Genomic DNA, 20944 nt, shown 5'->3' with positions numbered 1-20944 from the left:
TTCTTCCAGGTTGTCCATTTTATTGACATACTGTTGTTTGTAGTAATCTCTTATGATCCTTTGTATTTCCGTGGTGTCAGTTGTAACTGCACCTTTTTCATTTCTACTTTTATTGATTTGAGCACTTTCCCCTTTTTTCCTTGATGAGTCTGGATAAAGGTTTATCAATTTTATCTTTTCAAGAACCAGCTTTTAGTTTCATTGATCTTTTCTACTGTTTTCTTCATCTCTATTTCATTTATTTCTTCTCTGATCTGTATGATTTCTTTTCCTTCTACTAACTTTGGGTTTTGTTTTTTCTTCTTTCTCTCGTTGCTTAAGGTGTAAGGTTGTTTATTTGAGATTTTTCTTATTTCCTGAGGTAAGACTGTATTTCTATAAACTTCCCTCTTAGAACTGCTTTTGCTGCATCCCATAGGTTTTGGATCATTGTGTTTTTGTTTTCATTTGTCTCTAGGTATTTTTTTATTTCCTCTCTGATTTCTTTGGTGATCCATTGGTTTTTTAGTAACATATTGTTTAACCTCTACGTGTTTGTGATTTTTACAATTTTTTTCTTGTAGTTGATTTCTAATCTCATAGTGTTGTGGCTGGAAAATATGCTCGATATGATTTCAGTTTTCTTAAATTTACCAAGGCTCACTTTGTGGCCCAGCGTGTGATCTATCCTTGAGAATGTTCCATGTGCACTTGAGAAGAATGTGTATTCTCCTGCTTTTGGATGGAATGTTCATCTGGTCTGATATGTCATTTAAGGCCCATGTTTTCTTACTGATTTTCTGTCTGGATGATCAGTCCATTGATGTAAGTGTAAAGTCCCCCACTATTATTTTTGTGTTACTGTTGATTTCTCCTTTTATGGCTGTTAGTATTAGCTTTACATATTGTGGTGCTCCTATGTTGGATGCATATATATTTACAATTGTTATAATTTCTTCTTGGATTGATCCCTTGGTCATTATGTAGTGTCCTTCTTTGTCCCTTGTAATGGACTTTATTTTAAAGTCGATTTTGGGGGCTTCCCTGGTGGCGCAGTGGTTGGGAGTCTGCCTGCCAGTGCAGGGGACGCGGGTTAGGGCCCAGGTCTGGGAGGATCCCACATGCTGCGGAGCGGCTGGGCCCGTGAGCCACAGTTACTGAGCCTGCGCGTCTGGAGCCTGTGCTCCGCAACAAGAGAGGCCGCGACAGTGAGAGGCCCGGGCACCGCGATGAAGAGTGGCCCCTGCTTGCCACGGCTGGGGAGGGCCCTCGCGCGGAGGCGGGGACCCAACACAGCCATAAATAAATACATAAATAAATAAATAAATTTAAAGTTGATTTTGTCTGATGTGAGTATTGCTACTCCAGCTTTCTTTTGATTTCCATTTGCATGGAATACCTTTTTCCATCCTCTCACTTTCAGGCTGTATGTGTCCCTAGGTCTGAAGTGGGTCTCTTATAGACAGCATATATATGGGTCTAGTTTTTGTATCCATTTGGCCAGCCTTTTGGTTGGAGCATTTACATTTAAGGTAATTATCAATATATATGTTCTTATTGCCATTCTGTTAATTGTTTAGGATTTGTTTCTGTAGTTCTTTTTTCTTCCCTTTCTCTTTTGTTCTTGTCTCTTGTGATTTGATGACTATCAAATCACAAGAGAAGAGAGTTGTGTTTGGATTGATTTTTCTGTTTTGTGTGTGTATCTATTGTAGGTTTTTCGTTTGCAGTTACCATGAGGTTTTGATATAGCAGTCTGTATATAAACAAGATTTTTTTAAGTTGCTGGTTTCTTACTTTCAAATGCCTTTCCAATATCCTGCATTTGTGCTCTCCTCTTCTCACAACTGCTGGTTTTGCGATCATATTTGTGTGTGTATATTTTCCTACCTTTACTATATGTTTGCCTTTACTGATGTGCTTTCCCATTTGTAATGTTCTTGTTTCTAGTTGTGGCCTTTTCTTTTCTGCCTAGAGAAGTTCCTTTAGCATTTGTTGTAAAGCTTGTTTGGTGGTACTGAATTCGCTTAGCTTCTGCTTGTCTGTAAAGCTTTTGATTTCTCCCCTGAATCTGAATGAGAGCCTTGCTGGGTAGAGTATTCTTGGTTATAGGTTTTCCCCTTTCATCACTTTAAATATATCATGCCACCGCCTTCTGGCCTGCAGAGTTTCTGCTGAAAAATCAGCTGATAACCATGTGGGGCATTCCTTTGTATGTTATTTGTTGCTTTTCCCTTTTGCTTTTAATATTTTCTCTGTCTTTATTTTTTGTCAACTTGATTAATATGTGTCTTGGGGTGTTCCTCCTTGGTTTTATCCTTTATGGGACTATCTGTGCTTCCTGGACTTGAGTATTTCCTTTCCCATGTTAGGGAATTTTTTGGCTATTATGTCTGCAAATATTTTCTCAGGGCCTTTCTCTCCTCTCCTTCTGGGATACATATAATGTGAATGTTGGTGCATTTAATCTTATCGCAGAGGTCTTTGAGACTGTGCTCATTTCTTTTCATTCTTTTTTCTTTATTCTGTTCCATGGCCGTGATTTCCACCAATCTGTCTTCCAGCTCACTTATCTGTTCTTCTGCCTCATTTATTCTGCTATTGATTCCTTCCAGTGTATTTTTCATTTGTATTTTCTTGAGTAAATAAGAGCAGAATTACTGAGTCATATGGTAAGTATATGTTTATGAGACAGGATAAACTAAAGAGGTTATATCATTTTGCATTCCAACTAGCAATGTATGAGGGTTTTGGTTTTTCCACATTCTTTTCAACACTTCATATTGTCGATCTTTTCAATTTTATCTACTCTGATGGGTTCACTGGTATCTAATAGTGATTTTAATTTACATATTCCTAGTAACTAATGATATTCAGCATCTTTCAAGTGCTTTTTTCACATTTGTGCATCTTGTTGGGTGAAATGTCTGTTCAAATCTTTTACCTACTTTTTAAATCAAGTTGTCTTATTATTACTGGGAGTTCTGTAAATATTTTGAATAAGATATGTATTTTCCAAATGTCTTCTCTCAGTCTGTGGCTAATCTTTTCATTTTGTTAATGGTATCTTTTGTAGAGCAAAATGATTTAATTTTGATGTCATGCAGGTTATCAATTTTTTATTTTATGGTTTGTGCTTTTCATGCCCTTTTAAACTGTTGTCTAACCCCAGATTACTTTGATTTTCTTCTGATCCATTTTAAGTTAATTTTTGCGTTTTATAAAAGGTGAAAGTTAAGGCTCCATTTTTAATTTACGGGTATCTAATTGTTTTATCATTTATTGAAAATATTATCTTTCCTCTGAGTTGCCATAGCACTTTTGCCAAATATTGTCATTTATGTGTGAGTTTGTTTGTGGCTATTGTTCCATTCCACTAATATTTATGTTTATTTTTTCAATACTTTTTCAATACCAGCCTATCGTGATTCCTGTAGCTTTAGAGTATGTCTTGAAATTTTATAGTGTAGCTCCTTAAACTTTTTTATCTTTCAAAACCGTTTGGGCTATTCTAGATCACTGCATTTTCATACATACTTTAGAAGCGTGTTTCAATTTCTTAAACAAAAAAAGTCTGCTGGCATTTTGTTTGGAATTGCTTGCACTTTGTAGATCAATTTGGGGAAAATTAACAATATTGAGTTTTCTGACCATTGATCAAGGTACATCTCTTTATTTAGGTCTTCTTTCATTTCCCTCGGCAATGGTTTATAATTTTCAGTGTACATGTTTTCTACATGTGTTGTTAAATTTATACCTATTTTATAATTTTGATGCTATTATGAGTATTGGATGGAGAGTTCTATAAACTTCAGTTTAGTCAAGGATGTCAATAGTGTTGTTCAGAACTTCTGTATTCTGACTATTTTTTGCCTAATAATTCTATCGATTATTGAAAGAAGAACGTTTGCATCCTCAGCCTTAATTGTAGATATGTCTGTTTTTCCTTCTAACTCTCAGTGTTTCTCCATGTATTTTGAAGGTCTATTACCAGATGAATCCACATATAGGGTTGCTATATCTTCTTGATGAATTGACTTCATAATCATTCTCCCTATTTATCTCTCAAAATTTTTCTTGTTCTGACGTATACTTTGTCTATATTAATGATCCATTAATATAGCCACTTCAGCCTTCATTTAATTAGTGTTTTCATGGTATACGTTTTCCATTCTTTCAGTTTATTTTTAAACTGGATTTGTTGTAGGCAACATATATTGAATCTGAATTTTTTTTTCCACTCAGGCAATCTCTGCCCTTAATTGGAGTGTATAGACCATTTATTGACTTTAATGTGATTATCCCTATTGTTGCCTTGAATGAAAAGATTTTTCTATTTGTCCCATTTGTTCTTGCATTTTTTTCCTTTTTTATGGTATCTTTTAATGATTCTATTTTATCTCCTATTGTCCTAAGTATTTAAGTTTTAAATTTTAATTAAAAAAGTTTTTTTTAATTTACATTTTGCTCTTTGGTTTATTATGTATATTATATATATATCTTTAATTTCAAATAAATAAACAGCATTATACCACTTCACATATAAGAATCCTTTAACAGTATACTTCTATCTCTTTTCCTGTTCTTAGTACTACTGTTGCCATATATTTTATTTCTATCATGTTATAAGTCCCACAATACATTGTTATTTGCATTTTAAGTGATCAATGATTTTTTGAAGAAATGAGTCTTTAATATTAATCCACATATTTAACCACTTACGGTGTTCTTCATTACTTAGTGTAGATCCATATTTTAATCTGGAATCATTTTTCTTCTGCCTAAAGGACTTCCTTTATTATTATTATTATTTTTTAAATACTTCAGCTATTTAAAGATAAGTTATCCATACTGACAGGCCAAAAAATTCTAGAACAAGGTAATGCTATGGAGAATAGGGTAGCTATTTTACATACAAGTGATTAGAAGGCATATTGTGTTTCTACAGTACAGTTGCTCTAGTTTTTATATACAATGTTTAAAGGTTACTTTCCATTTACAGTTATTACAAAATATTGGCTGCATCCCCCATGTTGTACAATGCATCCCCCATGTTGTACAATACATCCTGGAGCCTATCTTACACCCAATAGTTTATACTTCCTACTCCCCCACCCCTCCCCTTCTCTCCCCACTGGTAACCACTAGTTTGTTCTCCTTATCTGTTGAGTCTGCTTCTTTTTTGTTATGTTCACTAGTTGTATTTTTTTTCGATTCCACATATAAGTGATAACACGCAGTATTTGTCTTTCTCTGTCTGACTTATTTCACTTAGCGTAATGCCATCCGAGTCCACCCATGCTGCTGCAAATGGCACCATTTCATTCCCTTTTTTGCTCTATTTTATGTTGGAAATGCTTTTTTAAATTTTAATGTTTATTTTCTTATTAGTCATCCTTTTTTTTTTTAAGAACATTAAAATGTGAAAAGTGTATATTTAGGAGTTGAGCAAATAGTACATATTTATGTATATATATATATATATATATATATATATATATATATATATATATATATATATATTATTCAAACAGAAAGTCAAAAGAATTAATCATCCTCAGCAGTTCACTCACTCAGTCCCGTGTAATTAATTTTTTTTCATCTTGATCTTTTGTTAGCACTTTTATGAGTTCATCAGTTTTCCATCAGAGTTCTGAAAATGCTTATTCATTCAGTTCAGCAGTATAGTCAGTTACCAGAAACCTGTACTTGTCAGAGTCTTTTCCATGAATTCCTTGAAGATGAAACCCTTTTATAGGAACATATTTGCAAAAGCATCAGAATACACCCAGAACTGTCTGTAAATGACAAAAGACTTAAAAATGACCACAGTTAAAGATTTGATGAAAGTTCATAATAATGCAATTGACAAGGAAATTTGGTTATTCTGAGATACACATTTTAAAGTAATAACTAGAATTATGACTTATAACATTATATACCAGCACATATAAGATTTTTAGAAATTTCATGTAATGTCTGAAACATTTATATTAACATATTTCCATACAAATAACCCAAAGAAAGTTTAGTATTAGTTGTTTGTTTGTTTATATTAGAGGTTATTAGGCATCCATTTTATGCACATCAGTGTATACATGTCAATCCCAATCTCCCAATTCAGCACACCCCCACCCCCACCCCCTGCCACTTTCCCCCCTTGGTGTCCACACGTTTTGTTCTCTACATCTGTGTCTCAATTTCTGCTCTGCAAACCAGTTCATCTGTACCATTTTCTAGGTTCCACATATATGCGTTAATATACGGTATTTTTCTCTTTCTGACTACTTCACTCTGTATGACAGTCTCTAGGTGCATCCACGTCTCTACAAATGACCCAATTTCGTTCCTTTTTATGGCTGAGTAATATTCCATTGTATATATGTACCACATCTTCTTTATCCATTCATCTGTCGATGGGCATTTAGGTTGCTTCCATGATCTGGCTATTGTAAATAGTGCTGCAAAATGAACATTGGGGCGCATGTGTCTTTTTGAATTAGGGTTTTCTCAGGGTATATGCCCAGTAGTGGGATTGCTGGGTCATATGGTAATTCTATTTTTAGTTCTTTAAGGAACCTCCATACTGTTCTCCATAGTGGCTGTATCAATTCACATTCCCACCAACAGTGCAAGAGGGTTCCCTTTTCTCCACACCCTCTCCAGCATTTGTTGTTTGTAGATTTTCTGATGATGCCCATTCTAACTGGTATGAGGAAATACCTCATTGTAGTTTTGATTTGCATTTCTCTAATGATTAGTCATGTTGAGCAGCTTTTCATGTGTTAGTTGGCTATCTGTATGTCTTCTTTGGAGAAATGTCTATTTAGGTCTTCTGCCCATTTTTGGATTGGGTTTTTTGTTTTTTTAATATTGAGCTGCATGAGCTGTTTATATATTTTGGAGATTAATCCCTTGTCAGTTGCTTCGTTTGCAAATATTTTCTCCCATTCTGAGGGTTGTCTTTTCGTCTTGTTTATGGTTTCCTTTGCTGTGCTTTTAAGTTTCATTAGGTCCCATTTGTTTATTTTTGTTTTTATTTCCATTACTCTAGGAGGTGGATCAAAAAATATCTTGGGTTTATTTTTGTAGGTCCTTTTCTTCTCTTGTGTTTCCCACTTAGAGAAGTTCCTTTAGCATTTGTTGTAGAGCTGGTTTGGTGGGCTGAATTCTCTTAGCTTTTGCTTGTCTGTAAAATTTTTGATTTCTCCATCGAATGTCAATGAGATCCTTGCTGGGTAGAGTAATCTTGGTTGTAGTTTCTTCCCTTTCATCATGCCACTCCCTTCTGGCTTGTAGAGTTTCTGCTGAGAAATCAGCTGTTAACCTTATGGGAGTTCCCTTGTATGTTATTTGTCATTTTTCCCTTGCTGCTTTCAATAATTTTTCTTTGTCTTTAATTTTTGCCAGTTTGATTACTATGTGTCTTGGCATGTTTCTCCTTGGGTTTGTCCTGTATGGGACTCTCTGCACTGCCTGGATTTGGGTGGCTATTTCCTTTCCCATGTTAGGGAAGTTTTCAACTCTAATCTCTTCAAATATTTTCTTGGGTCCTTTCTCTCTCTCTTCTCCTTCTGGGACCCCTATAATGTGAATGTTGTTGTGTTTGATGCTGTCCCAGAGGTCTCTTAGGCTGTCTTCATTTCTTTTCATTCTTTTTTCTTTATTCTGTTCTGCAGCAGTGAATTCCACCATTCTGTCTTCCAGGTCACTTATCCGTTCTTCTGCCTCAGTTATTCTGCTATTGATTCCTTCTAGTGTATTTTTCATTTCAGTTATTGTATTGTTCATCTCTGTTTGTTCTTTAATTCTTCTTGGTCTTTATTAAACATTTCTTTCATCTTCTCGATCTTTGCCTCCATTCTTTTTCCGAGGTCCTGGATCATCTTCACTATCATTATTCTGAATTCTTTTTCTGGAAGGTTGCCTATCTCCACTTCGTTTGGTTGTTTTTCTGGGTTTTTATCTTGTTCCTTCATCTGGTACATAGCCCTCTGCCTTTTCATCTTGTCTATCGTTCTGTGAATGTGGATTTTATTCCACAGGCTGCAGGATTGTAGTTCTTCTTGCTTCTGCTGTCTGCCCTCTGGTGGATGAGGCTATCTAAGAGGCTTGTGGAAGTTTCCTGATGGGAGGGACTGGTGGTGGGTAGAGCTGGCTGTTGCTCTGGTGGGCAGAGCTCAGTAAAACTTTAATCCACTTGTCTGCTGATGGGTGGGGCTGGGTTCCCTCCCTGTTGGTTGTTTGGCCTGAGGTGACCCAACACTGGATCCTACCCCGGCTCTTTGGTGGGGCTAATGGCAGACTCTGGGAGGGCTCATGCCAAGGAGTACTTCCCAGAACTTCTGCTGCCAGTGTCCTTGTCCCTTGGTGAGCCACAGCTGCCCCCCCGCCTCTGCAGGAGACCCTCCAACACTAGCAGGTAGGTCTGGTTCAGTCTCCTATGGGGTCACTGCTCCTTCCCCTGGGTCCCGATGTGCATACTACTTTGTGTGTGCCCTCCAAGAGTGGAGTCTCTGTTTCCCTGAGTCCTGCCAAAGTCCTGCAATCAAATCCCACTAGCCTTCAAAGTCTGATTCTCTAGGAATTCCTCCTCCCATTGCCAGACCCTCAGGTTGGGAAGCCTGACGTGGGGCTCAGAACCTTCACTCCAGTGGGTGGACTTCTGTGGTATAAGTGTTCTCCAGTTTGTGAGTCACCCACCCAGCAGTTATGGGGTTTGATTTTATTGTGATAGCGCCCCTCCTATCATCTCATTGCAGCTTCTCCTTTGTCTTTGCATGTGGGGTATCTTTTTTGGTGAGTTCCAGTGTCTTCCTGTCAATGATTGGACAGGAAGCAGTTAGTTGTGATTCTGGTGTTCTCGAAAGAGCAAGTGAGAGAGTGTCCTTCTACTCCGCTATCTTGAACCAATCTCCTCCTTTATTATTTCTTATAGTACACGTCTCCTAGTGATTAATTCCCTCAGATTTTTATTCATGAGTAAAAATCTGTATTTCACCATTTGAAAGATATGTGCTGAGTATAGAATGTTATTTTGACCCATTATTATCATTTGTTGCTTTCAAGATGTCATGTCATTTTGGACTGTGTAGTTTCCAAGGAGTAGATTTCATCATTCTTATCTTTGCCTCTGTGTAGGAAATGTATCTTTTCTCTCTGGCTGCTTTTAACATTTTTTTCTCTATCATCACTAGTTTTCAACAATGTGATGATGTATTTTTCTTTATGTTTATTCTGCTTAGGATCCTTTGAGTTTCTTGGATCTTTAGGTTTACTGTTACCAAGTTAGTTTGGCTATCATTTTGCTATTTGGCTTCATTGCTTTAAATATGTTTTCTGCTGATCTTCCTTTCTGAGGCTCCAATTACATTTATTCTAGACTGCTCAATTTTGTCCCAGGGGTCAGTGATGCTTTGGGGTTTTCTTCTCTCTCATGTTTCTTTTTGGAAATTTTCTATTGCTATTTATTCAAGTTCACTATTCTTCTCTGCTATGATGTCTAATATTCAGATAAAAATATATCTGAAATGATAAAATTATCTCAAAATTTGAGTCTTTTTAATATCTTCTAATTCTCACTTTATCACATTCATATTTTCCGCAGCCTTCTTGAATATCTGGAATATATTTTCCAAAGCATTTTTAATATCCTTTTCTGATAATTTTATCATCTGTTTTATTTCTAGGTATGTTTCTGGTGATTTACTTTTTTCCTCTGGTTATCAGTCTTTTTCTTGATACCTACTACTTTTCATATAGTTAACATTGTGAATTTTACATTTATGGTGATATTTTGTTGGATTCTTTTCAATAGATAGTTATCTGGAGGAAGTTATGTTACTTAGAATCATTGTTTTTAAGCTTTTTTAGGGTGGGTCTAGAAAAGCCTTTAGTTTAGTTTATGGCTAATTTGTTCCCACTACTGAAGTGACACCCCTATATCTGTTTTCCCATGTAGTTGGAGATCTCAGCAGTTTGGCTGGTAGTGACATGAAATATTCTCAGCCTTGTATGAGCTTTGTGAATTGTTCTGCTTTATCCTTTTGGTGGTTTGTTCCCAAACCTGGGGTAGTTTATTCACATGGATGCACAGATCAGTACCCAGACAAAATTTCAAGAGAACCGTTCTGTAAATCTCTGGTGTATTCTATCTATGCAGCTCTCTTCTCTCTAGTATTTTGCCTCATAAATTCTGTTTTTGCCACATCAGACTCTGATTTCTGTCTCCTCGGTTTGGTGAGACTTCTGATCTCTCCTTGAGTTTCGGTTTCCTGTGCTCTAACCTGGGAAATCTCTCCATTCAGTAAGCTAGAACACTTAGTTTAAACTAAAGTTTACTTCGATTGTTATCCTTCTCTCATCTTATTCTATGTTGCCTGTTGACCAATATGTGAAAACTGCCGTTTAATATATTTTGTTCAGCTTCCTAGTTAAGGTAGGAGATTAACTCCAGTATCCATATTGACTTTTCAACAATTGCCTAACCTTCCCAAACCTAAGGTATAACTTTCCAGGATTCTTACTTACTTACTTACTTATTTATTTATGGCTGCGTTGGGTCTTTGTTGCTGCATGCAGGCTTTCTCTAGTTGCATCGAGTGGGGGCTACTCTTCGTTGTGGTGCACAGGCTTTTCATTGCAGTGGCTTTTGTTGCAGAGCATGGGCTTTAGGCACATGGGCTTCAGTAGTTGTGGCTCACAGGCTTAGTTGCTCCCCGGCACATGGGATCTTCCCGGACCAGGGATTGAACCCGTGTCCCCTACATTGGCATGTGGATTCTTAAGTATTGCACCACGAGGGAAGTCCCCAGTATTCTTATTTTTAATTCAAAAAGAAAAATATTTTTGTTGGTGTCATACATTCCAGTTGCCTTTTTTTCTCTTCTCAGTACTGCATTTGGGAATTCTCTCATACCTGTAAGCAGAAGTAATTAACTACATTTTAACATTAAAAGTTTAGAGATATTAATTTGCTACAATATGTAGTATGTATAATATTGCACTTCTTATAATAATATTAAGATCAATTCTACTTTTGTGTGGAAAATTTTCAAAGTACTTTAATAACATTTCTGAATTGATGCTCATAAAAGCTCTGTGGACTAGATAAATCTAGCATTATAATTCTCATTACAAAGTAAAGAAACTAAGGCCTCACAAGATTCATTAATTTTTCTCAGTCGCAAAACCTATAAATGATGAGATAGGATCTTCTGACTTTTATAACAATGTTTTTTCCAATTTTCCAGAGTCTGTCTTCCTGGAAGATGTAGAACTTTATGTAAAATATCAAATACTTTAGTATGTTAGCAAAACTTTTCACTTTTTGTGAGGAAGGCAATATGGTGGAATAGAAATAACTAGATTTAGAGTAAGCAGATGATTTGTCAATCATATTCAATCTAAGTAATAAAACAACGTGGAATTATATAAAATGAGCAAAACAACTTTTATACAACTATTTTATATTTAGTTTAGGAAACAAAAAGCAGATTTACAATTGTTCAGCTAGAGGGCATGTTGTAAATGGAGAAAAAAGAGAGTCTAGTGTATGCCAATTGTTAAGGTGACCAAAATGCCTGCTTAGGAGATCCATTTTAATTTTTCAGGAGATTTAGTTAAGAAATTAATCAAATGGCCTTTGTATTTTAATATATGGGACAAAATAAAGAACAAAAGACAGAAATTTTTAAATTTTTGTGAATGAGTTAGATCTCTGTTCATATCTACTATGGTGTCAAAACCTTTGATATATGAAGTTAATCTTTATGTAAAATCTTGTGTTAAATATACACTCTGTTTAAAAAGAGAATTAATTTGGAACCTAATAATTATCATTTTATTTGAAAAAGTCACCTAATTGCATACCTAAGCAGCTGTAGCTATTGAAGTGCGACATTTCTTGATCTATTCCCCCCTTCATAGCAAAAAGATTTTATATGATTTGTCTGTAAAAACATAAAATCAAGTTAAAGAGCAGGTTGAGTAATCACTACTTACATGATAAAATATATTAGAAAATATGATTGCAGGTTATTCCTATTTCTTGCAGTGGTCATGGCTATTATATAAGGTTAACCTATCCTATGTAAAGGCACCATAACCTTCCTGACTTTCACCAGTCACTGCCTGACTTACCCAACCCCAAAGCATTACTTTCCAATAATCTTATTTATTTTTAAATTCAGAGATAAAAATAATGATGGTTGATGTAATACATTCTAGTTGCATTTTTTTTTTTTTTCTCTCAGAGTTGCATTTGGGAACTGCAATGGGTTGGCTGTGGTGGATTTTATACAGAAGACAGTACTGTTAAGCATGGGGACCATTGACCTATATAGATCAAGTGACCTATACCAACGACAACCACGGTCTCCTCGAAAAAACAAGCAGTTCATTGCAGGTAGGAGATAAGATCATTATGAACTTGATTAGTTCACCTGTTTTCTTACCTTTAGATTTCTTGTCTTTCTTCTGTGATGCTATTCAAATGCACAGCAATATAAAGTCAACATAATTTACAATACCATGTAAGTAAAATTGGTCAGAAACATAGTAAGAATCTTTGAAAGGGTAAAGGAGGTGTTTAAACTTCAATTTGTTGTTAACGTTAGGAAGGATCTCAAGTTTCTTAAGTTGAATTCCTAAGAAATAACAAAAAATAAGGTATTAAATATAAAAATGCTAAGAAAATCAGGCTCTCTAGTTGAAAAAGCTGCTTGCAATGGTTGTGTTAACTGGGATAGTTTTCTTCTAATATATGATAGCTTTAAAAATATAACTTAAGGTCATTCACTAGTTTTAATTTTTTAAATTAACTCCATTTTTTGGCTGTCACCTTTCCTTGTTGGATGGTGACTTTCTTGGAGGTATTTTCACAAATGCAGTAAACATTATTAAAATGCTATGAAAGATGATATTTTTCTTGACAGGACAAATTATAAAAGAAAAATATATAAAGTTACTAAAATACAAGCCAAAATACTTTCTACATATAATGCCAAACCTTGATATGTCAAATTATCCAAAGTTGTACTAAAATTTCAGTATATATCCAAATAGTTGGCTTTGCAAACATTGCCAACATTTTGTATATTTTCTGTCCACTGACATAGTTTAATTGGTAAAAACTCGGCTGAGCTAAAAGGTTTGCAGGTGGAAATGCATCTATAGTATTATGTGTTATTTTATACAGTTTTTAAATTTTTCTACTGTTTTTTAAAATAATCAGTTGAATATTGACACTTTTACTAAATATACCCACGTAAAGACTATTTTAAAGTAAAAAGAGTACATTATGGTAGGTGTTATTTTCTAAATAGCAAATGTGCCAAATTTAACATCTGAATGTGGTAATAAATGAAGTTTCCTTTTGGACTAATGAAAAATTACTTGATATACTGAAATTCTCCTTCTTTGGAGTTTCTTTGTTTTTTTTTAGGGATCTCAACTTTTAGCAATATTTTATGAGTGCTAGCAATGTAAAATTAGACAGGTTCTGCTTCTACCACTACTGGCTTTTGAAAGAAAGGCAAAATAAGAAAAATTGTGCATGAATGTACCATGAGATTCCCTCACGATTGAGAAAGAGAAAGTTGACTTTTGAAAGTTCATGGACTCTTGATAGAAAGATGTTAGGGGATAGTAGGCACTGTTTGCATGCTGAAACACTAATTCAATCAGAAAAGCTGTGAATCCTAAGACAGCATCTAAATTACTTGCTGGATATACACAGTGGGATGACAAAGTGTATATTTTGACAGAGGTAATACAATTATTATTTAATTTAAACTTACTGAGCCTCAAAAATTATGATTAGAGCTCAGAATTTTAATGACTTTAAAATTAGGAAAAACTGTGATGAAGTTGTAAACTCTGCTTGTATTTAGTATATATAGTGAGTACTCACTTTGTTATTAAAAAAAAGACTAAAATCCCTAAGTTTTCTTGTTAATACTGAAAATTAAAGACAACCATTTTTATATTTATGAGGTAACATACATATTATTTATAAGCTAAATAAGTTTACTATGTAAAAAGCATAAAGAGAAATATGCCATTTATTTTTATAAGATATTTGATTGAATAAAATTACTACAGCATTCTCATCATTCATCTATCACCTCACTTTCTAATTGATTTATTTTTTTAATATCTCCTTTCTAATTTGATTACCTAAACTTGCTGCAATTTCTTCATCTTGGCTGTTCTAGATTCTGGTATGATATCACTTCCTTTCACTTTAGACTATTTTTCTCTCTTTCTTCTGCCTGCTGCTGATGCTGGTGTTCTGGCATGTTCCAAAGACAACTTTTGCATGCGTGGCCTGTCTAACTTTTATCCTGATTTAACGAAACGGATCCGTACTTCCTATCAGAGTAAGTTCTATAAAGGTTAGGCAAATAGCTTTTTTTTAAAGTCATAATGCTTGAGTTAAATCCATATATCTGTGCTCAGTAATGTGTTTTTAAAAACACATTCAGCATGCATGCAAATTTTTGTTTTGTTATGGAAATGCAACCTGATAATTTTAATAAAAATTATATAAATATTTCAAATAGTTATATACCCATTTACCCATATTCATTGTTTCAGTGTTTATTTCAAACCATGTGTACCATGTGCTATTAGTCCAAGAGCGATTGTCTTTTGTTTTGAGGAGGAAGAGCCATGGTGTCCTTGTAAATAATAAACCTGATATTCTAGCATCAATAATAATTGAATGCTTATTTTGGAAACCTTATGCCTTTGGCCATTTTATAAAATTATTGTAACCAAGGACACAATACTTGCTTTTTCTAATGTAATTAGATTTCTTAGAGGTAGCATTTCTGATGCTTTTCATTAAAATAGAATATACAAACACACATTTCTATAGTGATTTTAGGAAACAAACACTGTGAAACTGGGGAATTAAGGTCACAAATAAAAGTCACTAATATTAACATTTACCATGGTAGCAAATGCAAATCTGAAGATGGTGTGTCAGATATTCTATTAAATGGTGCAGAAAGAGTGGGGAGTGAGGGTATGATTGGAGGTGCACATGATACTAGTGATATTATGGGTGAATATTTATTGACATGAGAAGATGTATATAATATGTTAATCAATATGTTTGTTTAAAAAGAACTTTACTTAATACATATAAGACGATCTCATATTTGTATAAAATATATATATGGACACATACATGTTTGTTGCTTGTATCCTGAATTTCTTCAGACCTCACCTCACCAGCTTGTACATACTTAATGGAATTACATCACTTATAAAAACCTAAAATTTTGTGTTCCATTAGCTACAGGAAGTCAGTACCTGTGAAAGCCTTAAAATTTTTCTGGGGTGTAGAGGGTGACTTATTTTTGCTCGGAACTATTCTCTAGTTTTCTACTCTGAGCACCCCCTTTTTGAGTGCTTCCCACCGCCTCTACTCCTGGTGCCTTGTGATAGAACACATATCTGTGTTGGCTTCTGCTGTTACTAAAACAGAAACTTATTAGGTATTATGATAACATTTCTTGACACCTGAAAATTATACGAAATTTTAGTTTCCATAATTAAAATTTCCATAAAAGTTATATTGGAACACAGACAAACTCATTCATTTACATATTGTTTCTGGCTGCTTCTAAACTACAATGGCAGAGTTGAGTAGTTGCAACAGAAACCATATGGCCCCTAGAGAATGGACTTGAGGGTATGGGGAGGGGGAAGGGTAAGCTGAGACAAAGTGAGAGAGTGGCATGGACATATATATACACTACCAAACGTAAAATAGCTAGCTAGTGGGAAGCAACCACATAGCACAGGGAGATCAGCTCTTGCTTTGTGACCACCTAGAGGAGTGGGATAGGGAGAGTGGGAGGGAGGGAGATGCAAGAGGGAAGAGATATGGGGACATATGTATATGTATAACTGATTCACTTTGTTATAAAGCAGAAACTGACACACCATTGTAAAGCAATTATACTCTAATAAAGATGTTAAAAAAAAAAAAATTGCCCACCTGAAAAAAAAAAAAAAAAAGAAACCATATGGCCCATGAGACCTAAATATTTATTGTCTTGCTCCTCACATAAATTTGCTGACCTCTCCCCTATACTATTATTCGTTACCCATCCCCTACCACCTAAACAGTATCAGCCAAAACCTTTGCTGAAAATAGTTTCCAGGTGGTTTAACACACATACTCAGACTTCAGAATCCTAGTTTAGCCTTCTCAAGGTAGAATCCCCCTACTGTGTGTGTGTGTGAGAATGCATCCATCTGTACAGATAGAAAAAGTTTCTGGAACATGAGATTGTAGATTTTATAAATTTCTTTTAATGTATTTTATGGTATTTCTATAATAAACACGTAATGCTTTTATAGTAAAAAGAAGTTGGATACTGAGGATAAGAAGCAGGCTCTTAGTTAATCTGAATTCTACAATATCAACCATGATATTAAGGTTAAATGTCATTACTTCAATAATCTTATGTTGCCTTCAGAATAAAAAAGCCAAGATTTTAAACCTTCATTCAGGGTACTCTAAAATATAATTCTTATCTGCATCTTCAAATGAATTTTCTACTACTCCTATAAAAACACTCCTCTTAAGCCAGTGTATGTATCTTACTACACTTATAATTTACTTATAAGTGAAACTCTCCTGGCAACTCTCTGGAAACTTTCCTTAGATTTCACTCCCTATAGTAAACCTTTCCTGCTGCCATTAGAGCCCTTTGCACCAATTCCTTAATTTAAATGTCTATAGTGCCTACAGGTGTACAGGCTTCTACACAGTAGTGTCTGAACCATTTAATTGGTATTTAGATTTGTTTGTATTTTTATGCATATGCTCTACCTTTATAAATGCATGATAAGAACCTGAAGACCATATCTAAAATTGTTATTATCCTCTACACCCAGCACAAGTATGAGCTCAGCAAGTCGATGATGGTACTGAGATAGATAGAGCATGACAGGAGACTCTTTGCTCACATGAATAGCCAGCGGACTTTTCAAATTTGATAAATGAGAGTAGACATGGCTTCTGGGTTCACAGGAATTTTGCAAAAGAAATCATAGTTTCTTCTAAACAAAGAATTAAAGTGTCAAGACAGACAGGAGTAAAATCAAGTCCTCAGAAGGCCATAAAAGATGTTCTGTGTCTTCCACAGGACTATGATTGATTTGTAGATGCAAAGAAATGCTTTGGAAAGAGCAAGAGACATAGGGTGAGAAGGTTTATATCAAGTTCTGCCTTTTCTTCTTATTGACTACTCATTACATTTATAATCTTAAGCAAGTCATTTAACTGCTCTGAGTTTCTTTTTTCTCATATATAAAGTAAAAATCATAATCCCTACTTTCCCCTTAGAGACTTTTGGAACTTTTCAAGATTAGTGTTTGTAATTGCACTTCTATAAATATTAGACATTATTATTATTATAATAGAAACCACGTCACAGGTTAAATAACCTTTCCAGAATACAACAAATCTATGGAAGAATTTAGGGCTAACATCCAGTCAGCTGCCTCATCACCTAGTGCTCTTTCTACTTGTTATAATGACAAATTCTGCTAGTTAAAAATTGATAACATACCATTTGAAACAAAGGAGGTTTGAAAGGTATGCTTAAGGTAGAACATTGTCAGAAAAGGTGCTTATGCATCAATTTCTAGTTATGCATTGGGGAATCCTTTGGAGAGTTTCCGTCCTATATACAGACATTTTCTCTCTTTCACTGCATAGTTTGTTCAGAGTGTGGGGAGTCATAACAGATCCTGGAAACACAAATCAGAAACATAAAGAAAAACTGAAAGAAAAGGGGAAAATAAAACTAGCAAAGAGAGGCAAATAAACATTTTCAAAAATGAATGGAGCGGGCTTCCCTGGTGGCGCAGTGGTTAAGAATCTGCCTGCCAATGCAGGGGATACAGGATCAAGCCCTGGTCCGGGAAGATCTCACATGCCACGGAGCAACTAAACCCGTGAGCCACAACTACTGAGCCCACATGCCACAACTGAAGCCCACGAGCCTAGAGCCCATGCTCCACAACAAGAGAAGCCACCGTGATGAGAATCCTGGGCACCGCAACGAAGAGTAGCCCCCACTTGCTGCAACTAGAGAAAGCCTGCGCGCAGCAACAAAGACCCAACGCAGCCAAAAATAAATAAAATAAATTTATTTTTAAAAAAATGAATGGAGAAAGTCAAGAATGGAGGAGGAGTAAAACAAAGAATAAGAGGAATGCCTCAAGGAACGAAAACTGGCAAAAATTATGGTAAACAATAAATGGGAAAAGTCCATTTATTTAAAAAATATTTTATTAAGCATCTTCTGTGTGAACATTTTTTAGGCAGTAGATATATAATGATGAATGAAATAATTATAGTCTCTTCCCTCAATTTATAAGAGAAAACATATAAAGAAATTCATAGATATACAATTATAGTTGAAAAAAGGAAGCAATCCTATGAAAGAAAAAAATTAGACGTGGAAAAGTTGGACCTATTTTTGAGAGTGTTGTTAGGGAAGGGCCTGTCTGAGGGGGAAATATTTAAGTGAAACCTTACAAGATAAGAAGGAATCAGACAAAGCTTTGAACTTACACTTCTGACCAAGGTAGAGTAACAGGGACAAGATTTAACATCCTGCCTCAAATAAACAGAAACAGCCATAATAAATGAAGCTGTGCTTTTTAAGATATGGGACATCAGACAATGAAGAACAGTAATTTCTGACAGATAAGAAACAAAAGAAGTGGGGCTTCCCTGGTGGTGCAGTGGTTGAGAATCTGCCTGCTAATGCAGGGGACACGGGTTCGAGCCCTGGTCTGGGAAGATCCCACATGCCGCGGAGCAACTAGGCCCGTAAGCCACAGCTACTGAGCCTGCGCGTCTGGAGCTTGTGCTCCGCAACAAGAGAGGCCGCGACAGTGAGAGGCCCACGCACCGCGATGAAGAGTGGCCCCCGCTCGCTGCAAATAGAGAAAGCCCTCGCACAGAAACGAAGACTCAACACAGCTAAAAATAAATAAAAAAAAAAAAAAAAAAAAGAATGGTAACAACATTAAATTAAAGAATGGTTAACAACACTAAAAAAAAAAAAAAGAAACAAAAGAAGTGAACCCTATAACCATACCTCTCTACTGCCCTGAGAGAGTTTCTAGACTGCAGCAAAGGGAGAAGGGGAAACCCAAGAGGAAACCAGTCAACTCCTTATGCTGAGAAGATGGAGATGAGAAACTGGGGAAACCAAAGCAGCTACAGCTCCTAAAGAGAGGATCCCAGAGATCTACAGTTTCCTCCTCCAACAGATCAACACATACGTATGATGTAGCTACCCAGGGATAGGTAAAGAACCATCTGAAAGGATTAAAGGAAATGGTACCCAACACTCAAACAAAGGGAATAGTGCCTATTTTTTCCCACCAGGCAGACTAAAAAAAAAAAAAAAAAAAAAAAAATATATATATATATGTATGTATATATGTATGTGTGTGTATATATATATATATATATATATATATATATATATATATATATATATATAATTCACATCCGCTTCTAATTAACATTGTACTGGGGATTCTAGCCAGTGTAGTCAGGCAAGAAAAAGAAATAAAAGTTATCCAGATTGGAAAAGAAGTTAAATCATCATTTTTTCATAGACAACATGATCATCTATGAAGAAAATCTAATGAAGTCTACGAAAGAGCTACTAGAACTAGTAAGTGAGTTTAACAAAGTATAGGATATAAGGTCAGTATACAAAAATCAATTTTATTTCTGTCAACCTGCAACACTTAGCCATAAATTAAACAACAGGTGTGAAAGACCCATGCATTGAAAACCAGAAAACATTTCTGAGAGAAGTTAAAGAAGACCTTAAAAAATGAAAAATTACATGTCTCAATATTATTAAGATATCAGTTCTCTCCCAATTGATCCATAGTTCAATACAATCCCAATAAATATCCAGCAGACTTTTTAATAGAAATTGACAAACTGATTCTAAAGTCCATATAGATATGCAAAGGATTTAGAGTAGCCAAAACAGCTTTTAAAAAGAACAATCTTGGAGAACCAACACTACCTAATTTCAAGACTTTTTAAAAATTTAGTGTGTTATTGAGTCAGGTTGGTATTGGTCCAAAGACAAATATGTCAATGGAACTCAACAGACTCTAGAAATACATCTACACATATATGGACAACCGATTTTTTACAAAGGTGCAAAGGTAGTTAAGCAGAGAAAGCATAGTCTTTTCTACAAATGATATTTAAACAATTGAATGTCCTTTTGTAAAAAAAATAACTTTGCTCCATACTTTGTACTATATTTTTAACAGTTAACTTACAATGGATCATAAGCTTTAATATAAAACCTAAAACCATAAATCTAGGAAGAAAGGAGAAAAATTTTGTTACCTTAGGTTAGGCAAAAGTGTTTTAGATAATATCCAGTGACATGCTCCATAAAACAACAAACGTATGGATAAATTGGATTTTTTCAAAAGTAAAAATGTCTGCTCTTTAAAAGACACTGTTTTGAGAGAGAAAAGTTAAGCCATGGACTAGGAGAAAATATTTGCAAAGCATATATCTGATAAAGGACTTGTATCTAGAATACATTTTTTAATTTCTCAGAACTCAATAATGAGCAAGCAACCCAATAAAAATATAGGCCAAAGATTTGAATAAATAATTCACAAATGAAAATATAGTGATAAAAATAAGCATATGAAAAGATACTCAAAAACATTCATTATTAAGAAAATCAAATTAAAAGTACAATGAGATATAATAATACATCTATTATCATGACTATAATTTAAAAGACTGATCATACCAAGTACTGGCAAGAATGTAGAAGAAATAGAATCTCTTACACACTACTGGTGGGGATGTACAATGGTATAACCATTTGGCAGATTCTAAAGATTTAAACATACACCTATAATATGACCT

At 34.9% G+C, this 20944-nt stretch overlaps 1 protein-coding gene across 3 annotated transcripts in view; it reads left to right on the top strand.

Moving 5' to 3' along the window:
* The window catches only part of STXBP5L (syntaxin binding protein 5L), a 359862-nt gene that overhangs the window by 258291 nt on the left and 80627 nt on the right, over nt 1-20944 (top strand). For 2 of the 3 annotated variants that reach the window (XM_068546656.1, XM_068546657.1), the window contains one exon: nt 12234-12385. In XM_068546656.1, the coding sequence (XP_068402757.1) occupies nt 12234-12385 (152 nt within the window). Of the gene's footprint in view, nt 1-12233; nt 12386-14288; nt 14361-20944 lie in introns of all 3 variants that reach the window. The other variant, XM_068546655.1, reaches the window with a different exon arrangement.

Source organism: Eschrichtius robustus, chromosome 6, assembly GCF_028021215.1.
Source record: "Eschrichtius robustus isolate mEscRob2 chromosome 6, mEscRob2.pri, whole genome shotgun sequence".
NCBI classification, from domain to species: Eukaryota; Metazoa; Chordata; class Mammalia; order Artiodactyla; family Eschrichtiidae; genus Eschrichtius; species Eschrichtius robustus.
The sequence above is the reverse complement of the archived record's forward strand: the minus strand, read 5'-3'. Positions and strand labels throughout refer to the sequence as shown.